Source organism: Rhineura floridana, chromosome 1, assembly GCF_030035675.1.
Source record: "Rhineura floridana isolate rRhiFlo1 chromosome 1, rRhiFlo1.hap2, whole genome shotgun sequence".
Lineage (NCBI taxonomy): Eukaryota > Metazoa > Chordata > Lepidosauria > Squamata > Rhineuridae > Rhineura > Rhineura floridana.
The window spans coordinates 177,387,444-177,403,889 of record NC_084480.1 but is presented as its reverse complement, the minus strand read 5'-3'; the positions used below and the strand labels follow the sequence as shown (position 1 = coordinate 177,403,889).

At 39.7% G+C, this 16,446-nt stretch overlaps 1 protein-coding gene across 5 annotated transcripts in view; it reads left to right on the top strand.

Moving 5' to 3' along the window:
• Window positions 1-16,446, top strand: part of RALGAPA2 (Ral GTPase activating protein catalytic subunit alpha 2) — a 299,150-nt gene that overhangs the window by 148,070 nt on the left and 134,634 nt on the right. For all 5 annotated transcript variants that reach the window (XM_061587941.1, XM_061587904.1, XM_061587913.1 and 2 more), the window contains 5 exons: window positions 2,775-2,833; window positions 3,798-3,906; window positions 6,391-6,501; window positions 7,031-7,099; window positions 11,115-11,252. In XM_061587941.1, the coding sequence (XP_061443925.1) occupies window positions 2,775-2,833; window positions 3,798-3,906; window positions 6,391-6,501; window positions 7,031-7,099; window positions 11,115-11,252 (486 nt within the window). The remainder of the gene's footprint in view (window positions 1-2,774; window positions 2,834-3,797; window positions 3,907-6,390; window positions 6,502-7,030; window positions 7,100-11,114; window positions 11,253-16,446) is intronic.

The window sequence follows — 16,446 nt, the reverse complement described above, 5'->3', positions numbered from 1 at the left end:
GGGATTTTAATCTTGACTAAATAAAATATTTTATTTGTCCCTCTTCTGGATCTTGAGAGGCATAGAATATAGCATAGAACTAATAACATCTTAGATAGTATCTGAAGCCATATTGATAGTGTCACCATTATTACAGGTTGCTAATAATTGTGAGTTTTGTCTGTGTGTAAGATTATAGGCCAGTAGTATCACTGGTTTTATTTCAGGATATTTCTAACACATTTTAATATGTTTTATAAGTATCTATGAGCCCAGTTTTTCTTTGCACATGAAAGCATGTGTGATATTTCTTTAGACTGTGCTTTTTATCTTCCATTTCCAGATCTCTGATTTCTGCCTCATATTTTTCTCTTATTATCTTTTTCTAAATAAGATGTACATTTAACCCACATTGTTAAACATGATGCTTGTTCAGCTTTATTAATTTGAAAAGGGGATTGCAATTCAATTGTAATTTTTAACTTTAAGAAAGTTAAGAGATCAGTCCTGTTAACCCAGGTGGGGTGTTTCATTGCTTAGACTCAGAGAGATCCTTCTGAGGCAGCATGCACAAAAACAAAGGTGCCTAATTTTATAATGTTTGGTGAAATAAGATAACTGAAGACCAGGTAGCTGCCCAGAGTATCACTTCTAGTGTTGCATTTATTATTTTTTCTTTTTTATTTATAACATTTATAAACATTTTATTTATAATAACTTACTGCATGGTGAGCAATACAATTTACAAGCCATAGTGCTTGAAAACACACACACAATAGCAAAACCAGGAAAAAAACACCCAGTAACAAATGATATAAAACAGCATTAAAACACACTAAAAGGTTAATTTAAACTGTCTGGGAAAATAAAAAGCTCTTCACCTAGCACTGATATTTGTGATGAATGCTGAAAAAGTGGCCTTAATGGAAGGAGGAAACCTTTCACTCACTTCCTTCCCCAAGTACCTGCCTAGGTAGACCAGTCATGCCAGAGGCTATCAAGTAGGCTGCCACCATATCCTCTACTCCTAGGGATGGAAAGATCTGTTAATTTTGGTTCTCTCAATTTCTCATTTTTCCAGTCTTAATTTCAGTTCTCCACATTTCTGCAGCAATTTGCAAAATGTATTCCAGCATTTTAGTGCAAATTTCTCCAAGACATTTTTGTATGTAGTTTTGACTACAACTTTTTGCAAGCAAATTATCCTAATATAATGCATTTTTGTATATTATTTTCCCTAATATATTCATTTATATGGACACTTTCCTCTTATACATGCATTTTTATAAATATTAGTTGGAGAACTGTATTGCAAAATTTGTTTAAGCGTGAATTTTGAAGGATGTCTGTGTTTCTGTTCTATTGTTTCAGAAAGGGCAAATTTGAGAAATTCATCTTTAAATGCGATCTGAATCATATTTCCCCCCTTCCCTATTCTACCCCCAGATGCAAAATTTTTAGTTTTGTTTGCTAAATGTAAGTAAAGTAAACATGCTTAATCAGATCTCCATTGATTCAAGGCAGTGAAAAAAATTCTGATTCAAAAAACCATATAACTGGTTTCTTCTGAAATTTGAGGTAGAATTAAACATTAATAGACTAATCCTGAGAGACATATTGCAAGGACAGTAGCTTTAAGATTCCCCCCCCTCCTCCCCTCCCATGCCCAAAGTGTAGTCTGAATCAAGGATAGCACTTCTTCTGATCATAAGACAGGGCCAACTTTTTGACTTCACTTGAGAAAGGGCTTCCAGAACTGGTACCCAAACTCCCATAGAAAGCTGCAGTGAACCAATGTGAAAAATGTAGGGTCTTTCAGATAACATTTCAGTCCCCCCAAAGCTCTTTTGCACCAAAAATGGTTAGCAGTGGAACTTGCCACAGCCCAACTTTTACAGTATTTGCCAGATATGCACTGCTGATCTTGTCCAATATTTCAGCACTTGACTACTTTGTATTCCTACCTTGGTTTCCCCATGCATGTTGTCAGTGTGCTACATCAAATGTATTGGAATGAGGAAGATGCATGGGCAACAGATCCAAAGTAAAAAAGAAAACAGATTTTTAAAAAGGACATCCAGAACATTTATGGAGGAAGCACTGCTTATGGGCAAGAAATGTATAGAGATTTATATCAGGACAGTGACAATGAATGAGAACAAACATGTTGATCTGGACTTGTAAAGGCTCTCACCCCACTGCACACTCTTAATCCTCTTTATGATTTTACAGAGGTAAGCGCATAGAGAGGCATACAGTGCATATTGGGCCTTCCCTCACCCTCCCAATACACATACCAGTTGCCTAAAGGATAGCTAGGAGGGCCCATTTTACATTTTATTTTTATTTATTTATTAGATTTATATCCTACCCTTCTTCCCAGTAGGAACCCAGGGCAGCAGCACTGGCAGCTTTTGAGGGAAGGGGGATGAATTAATTGCAGAATTTCTACAGTGGGTTTTGCTCATTGCTGTTTAACACTAAGAACAAGACAGAGAAGAACTGCAGGTAGGTTAGCAAAAAACAACTACAACACCGTTGTAAACTTTTAAATAATAAAATTGAGGTCAATGACATTTGCTCCATTTTGTTTCAGCTGACTTAAGTTAGAATTAGTCATTGTTAGGAAGGATTCTTTAGAATTGAAATGAACTTCTGCATATCACTTGGGATCCAACATATTTGTTTCATCCTCTTCATGTTGTATCATTTAATCTCATTGAGTAATATGGAGTTCTTCTGCAGTATATTCGTGAGAAGGAAAATATTTATTGTCATGATCTTTGTTGTTCTAGCGTTACCTCATAGATATTCTTTTGAAGAATGCTGCAAATGAACCAAGTGAAGCTTCAAGGTAAAATGCTGAACAGAACAGAAAATATTATGGAATATAAATTGAAGGATAAATTATTTGTGTGGAAAGCTTATCATTGCCTGATATTTTTGAGGGTGAATTGGGATAAGAATTATTTTGGCTGCTGCAGCTAAAGTGCAGACTTGAGTTCAGGAAGTAGGATGCAGCCAAAAATGCCTCTTGATTCCATGGAATGGATCACAAAGAGATACTGCCTTCATTAATGTGGGTGCAGCAGCAACAGCAGCATGGGAAGCATTGGCACAACAAGACCAAGAGGAGCTGCTGTGCCAGAATCATACAGTAGTACCTCAGTTAACAAAGTAGACACGTTCCTGGACATTACTTCTTTAGTAGAAGCTTCTGTACCAGAGGTAGGAATAACATGGAAAGAACAGGGATAGGCTCCTACACCCGCTCATAGATGGTGGGGGCAACTTCAACAGGGGCTTTAAAGGGTGCCTACCTGGCACACACCTATCCCCTCCCTCTCCTTCCCCCTCCCTTCTCCTCTGAATTGTATTGGATCCTTCCCTCCCCGGCCCTGGGAGAAAGCAAGAGATCTAATTAAATGCAAAGCAAACACACAGGCTTGTCAGTTTCACCCTAGCAAAGCAAAGGCACAGGCTCCTCAGTTTATTGATAGCAAGTAAAGACACCAGCTGCTCAGTTTCACCTTAAAGCAAAGGCACAGGCTTGAACTTTTATCCATAGCAAAACAAAGCTAGTCAGTTTCACCTTTAAAAAGCCTTCCTTAAAAGGAGCTTCCTTCCTGGAGGATTTGTTAACTGAGGCATTACTGTAGCTGGATTTAGGATCTAGCACTGACATAAAATTGTCCCTTAATATAGCAACAACCTAAATCCCTGTGCATTGCTGCCTATTTACAATCCAATTGTTTATAGAACTGAAAAATAACATGGATATTATGGCTTACTAAATTACATTTTTCTTGTTTTTGAAGGTGTTTAGCTCTTTGCTGTCTTGGTATTTGGATATGTGAAGAACTAGAGCAATATTCAAACCATCCCCAAGTAAAGGATGCAATAAATGTTTTAGGTGTGACACTAAAGGTACCAATATGACACGGGTTTGTGTGGCTTGACTGTATGCAGTTGTCAGGTTTAACTGCAACCAGAGTGTTTAAAATACTTAAGAATATTTTATTAAGTCGTTTGGAAGATTCTCACATTCAATCTATTATGCACATTTTGAAACACTGCAAATTAGAAAATTTGCTGTGTTCTTACATTTTGCTGTGCTTAAGTGTTTGAGAGTGCTTAACAATCTTTTTTTTTATTTCAAGCACATGAGAGACACAAAAGGCTCCCACCTCAAGTGACTCCAGTCATGGAGTTAAGCAGATGGAGTCTGGAATTATACACACATGTATATACACCACTTAATGTCAAAATAGGCTTCCAAGCTGGCCTGTAGCTGGGGGGAGGGATGGCGGCTTCACCCCTCTTAGGATTTTGTGGGGGAATTGTCTTCTTTTTTATTTGTGACCATGACAGACAATGACAACGTCCATTTAAAGACTGATAGCTTGTTTTAAGAACAGGAGCAGTTTAAGAATAGGACCCTCTGACAAATTCAGTGAATAAGGCAGGGCAAGTGCACAACAAAAGCCTCATCTAGAAGAACCTCAAAAGGTCTACTCACTCAAAACTTTCCCTGACTGAGGGTGCATTTTTCATGCTCACAAACACCCTATAATTACTTGAGTGAACCTGGGGGGGGGAGGCTGTATAGTAACATGACTCTTGAAGAGTTAAATATTAGAACATTGTATTATGGGCTAGGGTTACCCTCCACTCCTTGGACTTTCCTTTGCTCTGCTTTTCAGTTTCAGTTTTACTGTCTACCCAGCCAGGAATAAAGAGGTGTGTTTGTTTGCATGCAGTAAGAAGTAAGAGTTTGCTTATTCTGCAGTTATTATAATGAGTAGAGCAGGATTGGGTGCTAATTGCTAAAGAGTGAAATAAAGAGATAAAGTGATCTGAAAAAATGGCTACCTTTACTCTTTTAAAGCGCTCTCTATACTCACAATCATAGTGGCTATTTTTTTCCTTGTTTTTCTTGATTACTTGATGGCAAAAGATGGAAACAGCAGTAGAGGAATAGAAATATTGCTGTGTACACTAGTTAGCTAGCTGGACACCTAGGGTGTAACTCAGGCTTAATTTCTGATTTTCCCAATGTGTGCAGTTCAGCATGAGACCTTTTCAGGGTTTCTGGACAGAAAAAACAACCTAGCAACCAATTTAAAAAAATCCAATTGCTTTCCACAATTAGCTTCCAATTGCTTAATTTTTTTTTTATATAGCAGCCAGTTCAAAAGTTTCCCTTGAAAATCAAAAGGCCAGGAACAAGACAAAAAGGAGGGGCTCTCAAGGAGGGTCCCTATAGTATTTATTTTCTCTGTGCCCTTCTCTAAACTTGTAGTATGGACAAGTTTGATTTTCAGATGGAATCTAAAACTGAGATACCTAATGCAGCATCAAAGCCAAGCTCAGGAGCTCGCTGTCTTACCAAAGTAGTTCTGTATAAGGATCTCTCAAAAAACAGTGAGAAAATTCAACAGATTAAACTCCATTCATGTAAGTTAACACACATGCTTGATGGACAAGGAGTGACAGGGAAGGTCACTGCCTTTCCCTTCCCCTGGCCTGGCCCTCACATCCTCTCCACCAGTGAGGGGAGGAAATTGGTTGGGGCTATGCATCTCCACCCCTATGCCCCTAGAAATGTGGCTGTCCCACCTAACAAGGAAGGCTGGCTGCAGGACTGCTTCCAAGTGTTTTACAAGTATAAAAACCATTAATAGAAGCATTAAATATAAACATCCATAATAAAAAATACTCAATAAAATATAAACATCCATTATTAAAATATGCAATAAAATGGCCTCTAATTATAACATAGTAATTAAAACAGGAGGCTTAAGTCAAGTGATCAAGGGAATGCCTATATAAATAGGTGCATCTTCAAAAGCCAACATAATGCCAATGTTTATGGCATTTTTCAGCAAAGAGCATATTTCACAACACTGGTGCCACCTGTGAAAAGGCCTGCCTCCATATCACCAAAGCCAATAATTTAAATTGGTGGTAATGTTTAGTGGAGACTGTACATGGAACCCAATGTGTACAGGCTTTGTTCTTATTCACACAGACTCTCACATGTCTTCTAAGGGTGGATTGTACTTGCATTATATATCAGTGTAAAATGATGTCATATATCCATATGTATTGCTGTAATTGAGACTTGTTGTTTGTATTTTCATGTATTGATTTTACTGTACACTGCTTAGATACATCAATTTAAAGCAACATATAAATACTTCTAATAATATTATTCCCAACATAAGCGTGAGGCAGATAGATATGAGCGTGCTCCTCTACTATGCATTCACCCACTTTGGAGAGATTCTGTAAATGGGGCTAACTGAAAAAAGAAATCTGTAGTAACTATGTACAGTATCAGAAATATTTCCAATTTGTTCATACTGCCTTTTGTTTATTCATTAATGACTTTTGTGTTCTCTTTCACAGTTTTGTAACAAACGGATAGCACAGGAAGCCTGTGATGTCTTTCAGTTGCTGACGTCCTACTGGGAAAAACTTCAGAAATACACATCTTCTCTACCCAGAAAAATTATTGAAGTATGTTTACCTCTTAAAACATTTGTGTGTGATAAATTGGTAGCTGGTATGCTATGCTTAATTATTCACTGAAATTTAATATCTTGTTCAGAGTTCAGAGTGAAATACAAACCTAAAAACATACTTAGAATACAACTACAAATGCAGTTTATGTGCTTTACTTTGTTGGTATTAGCTCAGTTGGCTGATAGTATAGTGAATTGATAAACTGGATTTAAATCACAAATCCTTGCGTCAGAAGTCAAATTCTTTTAGAGTGAATTATGCAGAGTTTATGCAGATTTGCATGATGTGTGCTTAATTTGTGTGCATGCTTCTAGTTGTAAAATTTAGTTTTTTTCCCCTTTTCTCAAGAACAGGAGAGGTGGGTGGAAAGGTGAATGGGACACATTATTTATGGAGATAATGGGTGTACCTTTGCAAAGTAGGCATCTAAATTTTACTGGAACTTTGGAGAGCTGCATCTACACTGATTTTAGGAAACAAAACTTTTCTGTAAATTTATCATTCTGAAATTGGTTTTATGCAGATCCTTGTGGCCACAATTGCATTTCTGTTGCCTAGTGCAGAGTATTCCTCTGTAGAAAGTGATAAAAAGGTATGTAATTTTTAAACTGTAAATGGCTGGGTCTTGATATTGTGGTTTTTTACGACTGAACTAATGCCCCCCTGCTCTAGTAGCAGGTTGAGGTATGGGAAAAATATGCTGTGTATTTACCAGGCTGAAAAAATCCGGTCTAAGATCTGTGGCTACACAGCCATAGCCTTATAAAGCAAACCTTATAAAACAAATCTGGGAAGCTGATGGAAGAGAAGCCGGTGGGAATGTCTGCAGTATCTAATTGCCATTCAGGAGCCTCCGGCACAGCTAAACATGGGCTCAGCACACAGGGACTGGAAAGTAAAAGCTGGCTCTCATGAATACCCCTACCAGGGAGTACGTGCTCTCTATTTATTTCCATTGTAATTATTTTCGTAGACTGGCCTTGTTCTTGTTGTAACTTTAGCCTGGATCAGGACCTGCAGGAGCCCTCTGAACATGAGCCCCTGGCCCCTCCTCCAATGCCCCCAGAACACCCCTTTTTTGGGCCTTCCACCAGCTTCCCTTCCACCAGGCTGGATTTCCTTGGTAGACCCCTGACTGAGCAGCAGAATCCCGGCTCTGCCACAACTGAGCTGGAATGAGAGGCTTCTGCCAGTGGAGCCCAGCTGAGCCAGAACCATGCTGGCTCAGCTGGGGGTTTGCCATAACCAATTCCCCTCAGCTCATCTTAAATAGCCACTGGATTATGCCCTTAGTCAGCTGGTCTTGAATAGATAACAATCACTGTGGACTTGCTCTTCCTTCAGATCTCAAGTAGATGATTAACAGTTTTTCAAAACAATTTAACTGATAGTGATGACATTTGTTCACAGTTGAATAAAAACAGAGAGCCTCTTCCTTGACTACTAAACAAAGGCACAAAAAACCAAAAGTTAAGGTGTAAGGTAAACTGTCCTTTATAACTAATTTATAAGGTTATATATCAATCTTTCCCTAAGAAGTTTCTAGCAGCTTCTGATTAGTACACCATTAACCTTTTTATATCCTTTAAAACAAACAACTATCTCATTAAAATATTATATTTCATCATAAATCCAACAACTATAAGGATTAACATGAACATACCTTGTATCCGAAAGCTTAAATATATTCACAAATAGGCAAAAACCCTTTAAGAACCGTTTAAGAACGTACCTATATTTTTTTGGAATAAATGTATCAAGAGAATAGGTATCCATGTAAACTATTTTCTTTGCTTTGACCTATCTATGGAACTGTGTTTATAATTTTGATAATATGCTATATATGGATATATATTATTAGTAATGCCTTTTTGTTATTCATATATATAAGCTGTTGAGAAGTATATTTGTAAAAAGTTTTTCTTCTTTTCTTTTTTCTAATTGTTTGTAAATTATTCTTTAATAAAATTGTTTTAATTTTTTTTTAAAAGAACATATGTATAGCCAACACATATTTCTATCAAACTTTAAAAAGAGGGAAATTGGGCAGCTGTAGTAAATGCACTATGGGAGCAGGGGACCTGACCTCCTCTCTGAGCTCCTGCTGGGAGGAAGGGTGGGTTATAAATAAAATAATAAATAAATAAATAAATATTGCACTGCCCTACAAATTTGTAACAAAGGAAACACAATTTAGGCTGGTCTTTCACAGTCCAATCCACTTCCTGGTGTAGCTTGGAAGAATTTGAAGGGGATTGGTGGAAGAGGAAGGGGAGCGGGAGGGGGAAGGGGGAAGGGGAAGGATAGGAGGGGAGGGCAGGTTTGATCATTTGTGTGCTTATTGAGTTCAGTGGGATTTACTCCTGTGCAATCATGCTTAGGATAGGTGAATCTGACCTGTGGGAGAGGCAGGGAGGTGGAGGAGGAGGGGAGGAAGTGTAGGGAGGAAAGGGGAGGGGAGACGGGAAAGGAGGAGATTGGGTGGTTGGACACTGGGCAGAGGAAAAGCCCCTTTCCTTTCCAAAAGGTAAACATTGTTAACAATATCATTATTTTTGGGGATTTCCCCGACTTTTTTATTCTACAGCAGACACATGTAGTTTCCCACCCAAATTTAAAACCAAAGTTGTCCCTGGTCACATCCATACCAGACATTTATTCCACTTTAAACAGTCATGGTTTACCTCAAAGAATCCTGGGAAGCGTAGTTTGTGAAGGGTGCTGAGAGTTGTTAGGAGACACCCTATTCCCCCTCACAGAGCTACAATCCCCAGAAGAGGGGCTGACTGTTAAACCGCTTTGGCCACTGGAGCTCTGTCAGGGGAATAGGAGTCTCCTAACAACTCTCAGCAACCTTCTCAAATTACACTTTCCATGATTCTTTGGGGAAAGCCATGACTGTTTAAAGTGGAATAAATGTCTGGCGTGGGTGTGGCCACCTGATAAGCCAAGCCAAACTGCTGTTAGTCTTGCTTTTAGAACACTGACAGTTGGTTCTTACTGAACATGCCTGCGCTTATCATAGATTTTAGTGTTGATTTTCTTAAATTAATTAAAAAACAGCCTTTTTTAAAAACTTTTAAACTGCAAAAGGAGAAGGTCAGAGTATGGGGCAAGACCAGTAATAGGATTCCATGTTCTTGTCAACATGGCTCATTTTTAGTTCATTTCAACAAATTATGAGACCACTGACAGAAAAAAGTCCAATAAGTGTCTGGATGTTTTTACTCTTGTTTTAGACTCTGGATTCTCTTTAAACATTTTGTGTAACCATGAAAACTTAAAGCAGGCGTTTCTGAGTTCAGGACTACACATTTTGTAATATTTTGTTTTAAAATTAGTTTATAGGAAGCAGCAGAATAGCATGGGGGTATTTTCAATTTAACATGGTGGAATGTGAAAAATCCATTCTGGCTATGGTATTTCTTGTTGCTGTATAATTTCTGGAACTGTAAAGTGCATGAACCAAATACTGTATAAATGTTAATGTAGCCCATATGCAAACAAATGAATATATCACACTTCTACACAGTTCAAAATATGCTATCAATATAATCCAGGTGTGCTCACTATACCCTGATTATGCCAGGCACGTTTCATCTTTAACAACCTTCTGCATTGACATATATTCCAAAGAATAAAATCAAATAAATAAATAAATAAATATTGCACTGCCCTACAAATGTGTAACAATGGAAACACAATTTAGGTTGGTCTTTCACAGTCCAATCCACTTCCTGGTGTGCCTTCTGTATGGGTTAAAAGGGCAATGGCTTAAAATTTGGAAACAAATTATTAATTAAAAGAGTAATAAACCATCTGTTCTGATTTTAAAAAGGATTTATACTAATCAAATATATTAATGCTGCAATAGCCTTCTTTAGACAAAATGAAATGATCTATACCAGCCTTTCCCAACTAGTGGGCCACCAGGTGTTGCTGGACCACAACTCCCATCAGCCTCAGTCAGCATTACCAATGGTCAGGAAAGATGGGAATTGTGGTCCAACAACATCTGGTGGCCCACTAGTTGGGAAAGGCTGATCTATACCTACAAGACTGTAGCAGTATACCAGTCCTACTGAAAACAGTTCTTAGAAACAATGTGGTATAATCAGAGTTTGGAAAAGTTACTTTTTTGAACTACAACTCCCATCAGCCTCAGCCAGCATGGCCACTGGATTGCGCTGATGGGAGTTATAGTTCAAAAAAGTAACTTTTCCAAGCCATGGGTATAATGCTAAAAATATATATATATATATTTTTGCTCACCCATTATATGCAATCTCAAAGCTAGTTTTCCTAAATAGCTCCTGTAAACCAATGCTGAGGATCTGTTTTAATATTGATTACTATACATTCTGTAAAAACTTAATGAATACGGGCCAGATTCTTTTAATATACGAAGACACAGTATAATTAATATATACTATCTGTTATGCATCTATATTATAAACAATGCCAACAGCCCCAGCTTCAGGATCAGATTAATCAGCTCAAGGAAGAATGCATGCAGGACTCATTTTATATATATGTTTTGTCTTGTTGGGTCAAGATTTTCAGATTTTCTAAGTAGAACTAATTTAGTCTACGTATTTTTTACTTAGTTTATAGTTTCGTTATTACTTTGCTTGTTGGATTGGTGTATGACTTTACCAGTGAAAATGCTGCTGGAGCCTGTATTTACTTCTAGTCTTGAAGATCAACTTTCTTCTAAAGCTCCATTGCTTGATTACGTCTATAGGGTAAGTATGAAAGATAATCTCTAAATGTTTCTCCTCCTAATCCTTCATTATGTTGTTTGTTATGAACAAAGGCAAATTATTAATCAGTACACTTTCATATTAGTAATATATTGTCTGCTTTGGAGCTAGACTTGATTAAATCCATTAAACCTGAAAAATGTTAATAACCTACTTTATATCTTGTTCAGATCGTTTGAATCATTGAGTTGCAGTAGATTAGATTTGAACAAGAGCTATCACCTATAGTAGTGGTAGGGAACCTGTGGCCCATGAGCCTAAGGAAGCCCACCAGTCTTCTTTGTTTAGGCCATATTGGGCAAACCCAAACTTGCCAATCACAGGTGACGTCATATGATGTCAGGCGTGCAGCAGTGAAAGAGATATCCAATCTAAGCACCACATTGTTAAGATAAGAGATAAGATGTCTGTGTGCTCTTTGACAGTGAAAGGTAGCATTTCTCCCTGCCTGCACTCCAGTACTGGGGTGAGTGTATGTGGAAATGCTGCCTTTAAAGGATCAGGTAGAGGGTTTATCTCTGATCTTAACATTCCTGGCTGGTGCTGGGTAAAGCTTACTGGTATTTTGCCATCAGGGAAGCTGATTAGACGTTCATTTGAAGGTGTCAGACCAACCCACAGCTTTGTTGGGGGTAGCCTGAGATGTTTCTGCTGCTCCAGGCGCCTGCACCATGCTGTATTTTCATTGGAAGTTTTGTAATCGCTGTTTTTTAATAATGTTATTTGTTATTAAATTTTGTAAATTGTATTGTTTTATGGATGTATTCCTGTATTTGTGTTTTTCTTGTAAGCTGCCTTGAGGGCCTTTTGGCCATAAGTTGGGGTATAAATAAATAAATAACATTGTGGGTTATAGTTCTAAGACAGGGAGATAAAATCCATCTGCCTGCTCTTTTGAAATCGCTCTAAAGAGCAAGCAGAAGGATATTTCCAGCCACCTCCATCCCAGCATTGGTGTGGTCGGAAGTGTTGATAGTGTGTGTGTGTCTGTCTGTCTGTTTGTCTATCTCTGTGTAAGTGCATGAGGGTGTGATTGCATGTAATGTGTGTGTGTGTGTGGGTGTGGGTGTGTGTGTGAGAGAGAGAGGGGGGGGGAGCAAGTGATGGGTGCCTTGTATCTGCTGCTTGTCTGTTTGTGACAAGTGGGGAGGGGGATAGCTGCATTTTTCTTCTGGGTTCCCCCCCCCATCCATCATTGGGATATGACCCCTGGAAAATTGGGAAAGTTGCAATCTGGCTTTCAGGTGGAAATAGGTTCCCCATCTCTGCTCTATGGCATACTGAACATCTTTTCATACATCTTCCTTTTGTATTTCCTGAGGACAACAAAAAAGATGTGGTTTTTAAAAAATAAATTATTTGTTCTCAGATGTTTTATTTAGGAGAAGTATAATCTTGTTTATCAGTGTACTCAAACTACTGCCTGGAATGATTTAATATGCTTTCTTTTTAAACGGATATATGATTTTCTACTGTACATTTTTATGTAGTATAAAACAAGACAACATACTTTCATTTTTTTTTTTACCTGAGGATGATGGGTGACATTCCTTATAGGGATGATGCCTCCTACTGGTAGGAACAGGCAGAATCCATTGAAGCATTTTGCCTCCTCTCCAGGGGGAGGAGTCACCCATCTCACCAGGCTGACTCTGCCTTTGGCTGGTCATCGTTAGGTCCTTTAATTTTTCTCTACTAAATTTGGTGCTTAGTGCCTTTTCTTAGTGTCTCTTTGTGTAGTTCCTGTCTTCCTGCTCTCCCCTTGAGGTGTGAGTAAATCTGCTTCCAATGATGGCTAAGGGATTTTTTCCACAGGAATATCCCCATCTAGCAAATCCATAAGGGGAAGAGGCAACATTAAAATCAGGTACAGTAGGGCCCCACTTACCGGCGTTCCATTTGCGGCATTCCGCTGATGCGGCCGCTTTCAATTAGGGGAAATTCCCTGTTTTAAAGCCGATTTTGTGCTTTTACAGCGTTTTACAACATTTTCGCACGACGCGGCCCATTATAGTCAGTGGGTTCCACTTTACGGCAGGGGCCTGGTCCCTAACCCGCCGTATTAGCGGGGCCCTACTGTACTATAAGGAAAGGAGATCCCACAGAACTCCCGCAAGCAGCAGTTCTGTGAGATCTTTTAAGCTCCTCCAGGAGTTCTTCTCCAGTTTGGGTGGAACCAGCCAGTAAGAAGTTTTAGACTGCTTTTGCTATGACTTTCCAGTGGAGGAGAAGCAAGCTGCTCTTTCTCAAAGCAAGATTTTCATATCTGAATTTTTTCCTACGTCATTGGCAAAGGCCAAGCAGATTTTGCAACTAACTGAGCAACATTCTGTTGGGCCTCAGTAATTGTCCCAATCCCTGACTACAGCTGTAAAAGATTTTTCTGCTCCTGCCAAACCACCTACAGTGCTTTCCCCACAACTCTTCAATAATGTTTGGAAGGCTGAGTGGACTCTTTCCAAGCCTTTTATGCATCTGGTTTTCCTTTGTTCCTCCCCTGATGGCTAATGTTAGACCCATTTACCCAGAGTTTGTCTACTGGAACAAAGGGAGCTTATCAAGATTTTGAAGATAGCATTAATCACTCAGAAGTGATTCATAAAGTCAGAAGCCACTGTTGGTGGCAGGATTTCTCCTTACTCCTTGTTTTCCCATCACGAAATGCCAGGGGGTTAGGACAAGAAGTGGGGCTATGGATTTGTGTAGTGTAATCATTATAGAAGGGTCATATGGTATGTCAGATGGTGGTTATCAGGACATCCAGTGTGTTCCCTTTGTGTTGTATGTCCTCTAGAATATCAGGATCAAAATGTTTCCCTTTAGAGAGCTGACTCTCCCTAAGGCCTGAAAAGCCAGGGATCATTTTCAAGGGTGTTGTGGTGCTAAATTAGTTAAGCAGGGAATAACAGCGGTCCGAAATGCATGTGCCAGTGTGTGCATGCATTTACCTAAGAAAGCATGCTTTTACCGTGCATCAGGATCACTGAGATTTGAGACTTAGTAAATTAAGAAAATCTACTTTATTTATAGAAATACATAGTACATAGAAAGGCATACCTAATTCTAACTAACTAACTAAGTTGGAGGCGCAATGCCCAGACGTGGGAATTGCCCTCATGGCAAGGAGAGAGAAAGCAGAGAGGAAGGTGTCTCCTCTCTCCCAGACAGTCGGAGAAGAGAAGAGAGGGCGGAAGTAGGAGGGGCAGATAAGCTTCCTTTAAGACGTATGTCTAGCAATGGAAGGAAGGAAGTCAGAGCATCACAGGTAAAGGTAATCGAGCCTATCCATCTGAGGACCCTAACTCTATCTCCCTTCTGGAACATAAACAAAAGAACAAAACAGGAGTTGCTCTTGCCCCACTTCCAACACCTCTTCTTGACTAGTGTTTGGTTCCGCCCACGAGGTTCATCTTGTCTCACAGCTTGTAATGTCTGACTTTGCCCAACACCTTCTTGAGAGCGTCTGCAGTCATGTCTTCTGTTGGACAATACTCCATCTTGAGTAGTCCTCTGCAGTAGGTAGGTGCTTCACGTCTATGTGCTTGGTGCGTGAACTCACCCCTTCTGACTCCAAGAGTCTGTTGCATCCTTGATTGCTTCCCAGTCCCTTTTGGTTGGTGAGCTGGTTTTTCAGCACAGGTATCCCACTTCTCCCACCACATCTGGCTTGGTAACAGTACTGATATACAAACTTTTCTTTAGCATTTGGCTTCTTCTTGAATTTCCTCTTGTAGCCTGCAGCTTTCCTTTCTTGAGGAAGCTTGGTCAGTGTCCAAGTTTTATTTTTGTGTAGAGATTCCAGCTCTTCCTTGGCTGCTTGCCTCCACCTTTCAGCTTCATCTTTGGGTAAGGCTTCAATCTCTTTCAAGGTCTCTGGTTCTGGAAGTTCATCTCCCACGAGGTAAGCAAATCTGTCTGGTGGTATGTGATGTTCCTGTATTAATGTAAATATGGTAAGTGCTGTTTGTATAGAAGATACATGGTAAGTGGAATGAAAGAGGAGGGGGGAGTAGATGAGCAGTAGAATGCTGGATGATTGGCTGAGCGTTTGAATGGCTGAGAGTATAAATGGAAGAATGACAGTTGAATCTGGGAGGTGTTTGGAGGTGGCGAATGTGATTGGAGGTGTGTGGGTGTTAGTTGGTGGATGTTAGGAGAGTGTGGAGAAAGAGGGAATTGGAGTTCTAGTTAATGAAGTCAAGTATCACAGGAATAGATGAAGCCATATGCTTAAGTACCATTAGAAAAGTAATCTTGTTATTTCTGTTATTTAATAAATACTATTTTGGTTTACCGAAGGCCTGATCCTTGGCTGGGGTTTCACAGACCAGAAGGGAGGGTAAGGTAATTACCAAGGCTGAAGGGCAACAGTAACAAATGGTGGCAGCGGTGAAGAGGAGAATAATAACATTACAAGTATCCAGAGCAACCCCGAGTTATATGAGTTATCTACAGTGATACAAGGGGGTTGGGAACAGCATAAGCACGCAGTCACAAAAGTAACCGGATAGAGAGAGAGACTCAGGCAAGGTCTCTGGGAACATTGGTTATAGAACGTGACTGGTGGTGCTGCCTAGCAGGGGGATCTAGTGAGATCTGTGCTAGAGCGGAGAGAGAAACCATAAAAAAGGACAGTCCGGCCTGGTGGAGTCCCTGGTGGTGCCTAGTGAAAGGCAGTAGCCACAAGCAGGTAGAAACCTGACAGGGAGAGCCAGGGAAGGGCATCACATGGTACACCTCTGTTGGTGCGTTCAGAGCATCTGGGTGCTGGAGCTTTGGCTGCCCCTTCTGGCTCTGTTGCCTGCTCTGGCTCTGTTGCCTGCTCTGGCTCTGTTGCCTGCTCTGGCTCAGTTGCCTCTTGTGGCTCAGACTCCTCAACTTCCTCTGCAGGTATATTATTGTTATACCTTCTGTGGTGGAAGAATAACTCGGCTTCTTCTTCCATTTTGCTGTCATCTGTTTGGTGTGGCGCCCCTTCTGGTCAGTGTGCGCACTTTCTTTCATCAAAATAGACAGCTCTGTATACTCCACCTTCGCCAGTTTGGGGATCTATTACTCTCAGAGCTTGGAAAAGTTACTTTTTTGAACTACAACTCCCTCATGGCTAGGAGAAAGAGAGCAGAGACAAGGTGTCAGAGAAGAGAAGAGAGGGCGGAAGTAGGAGGGGCAGATACTT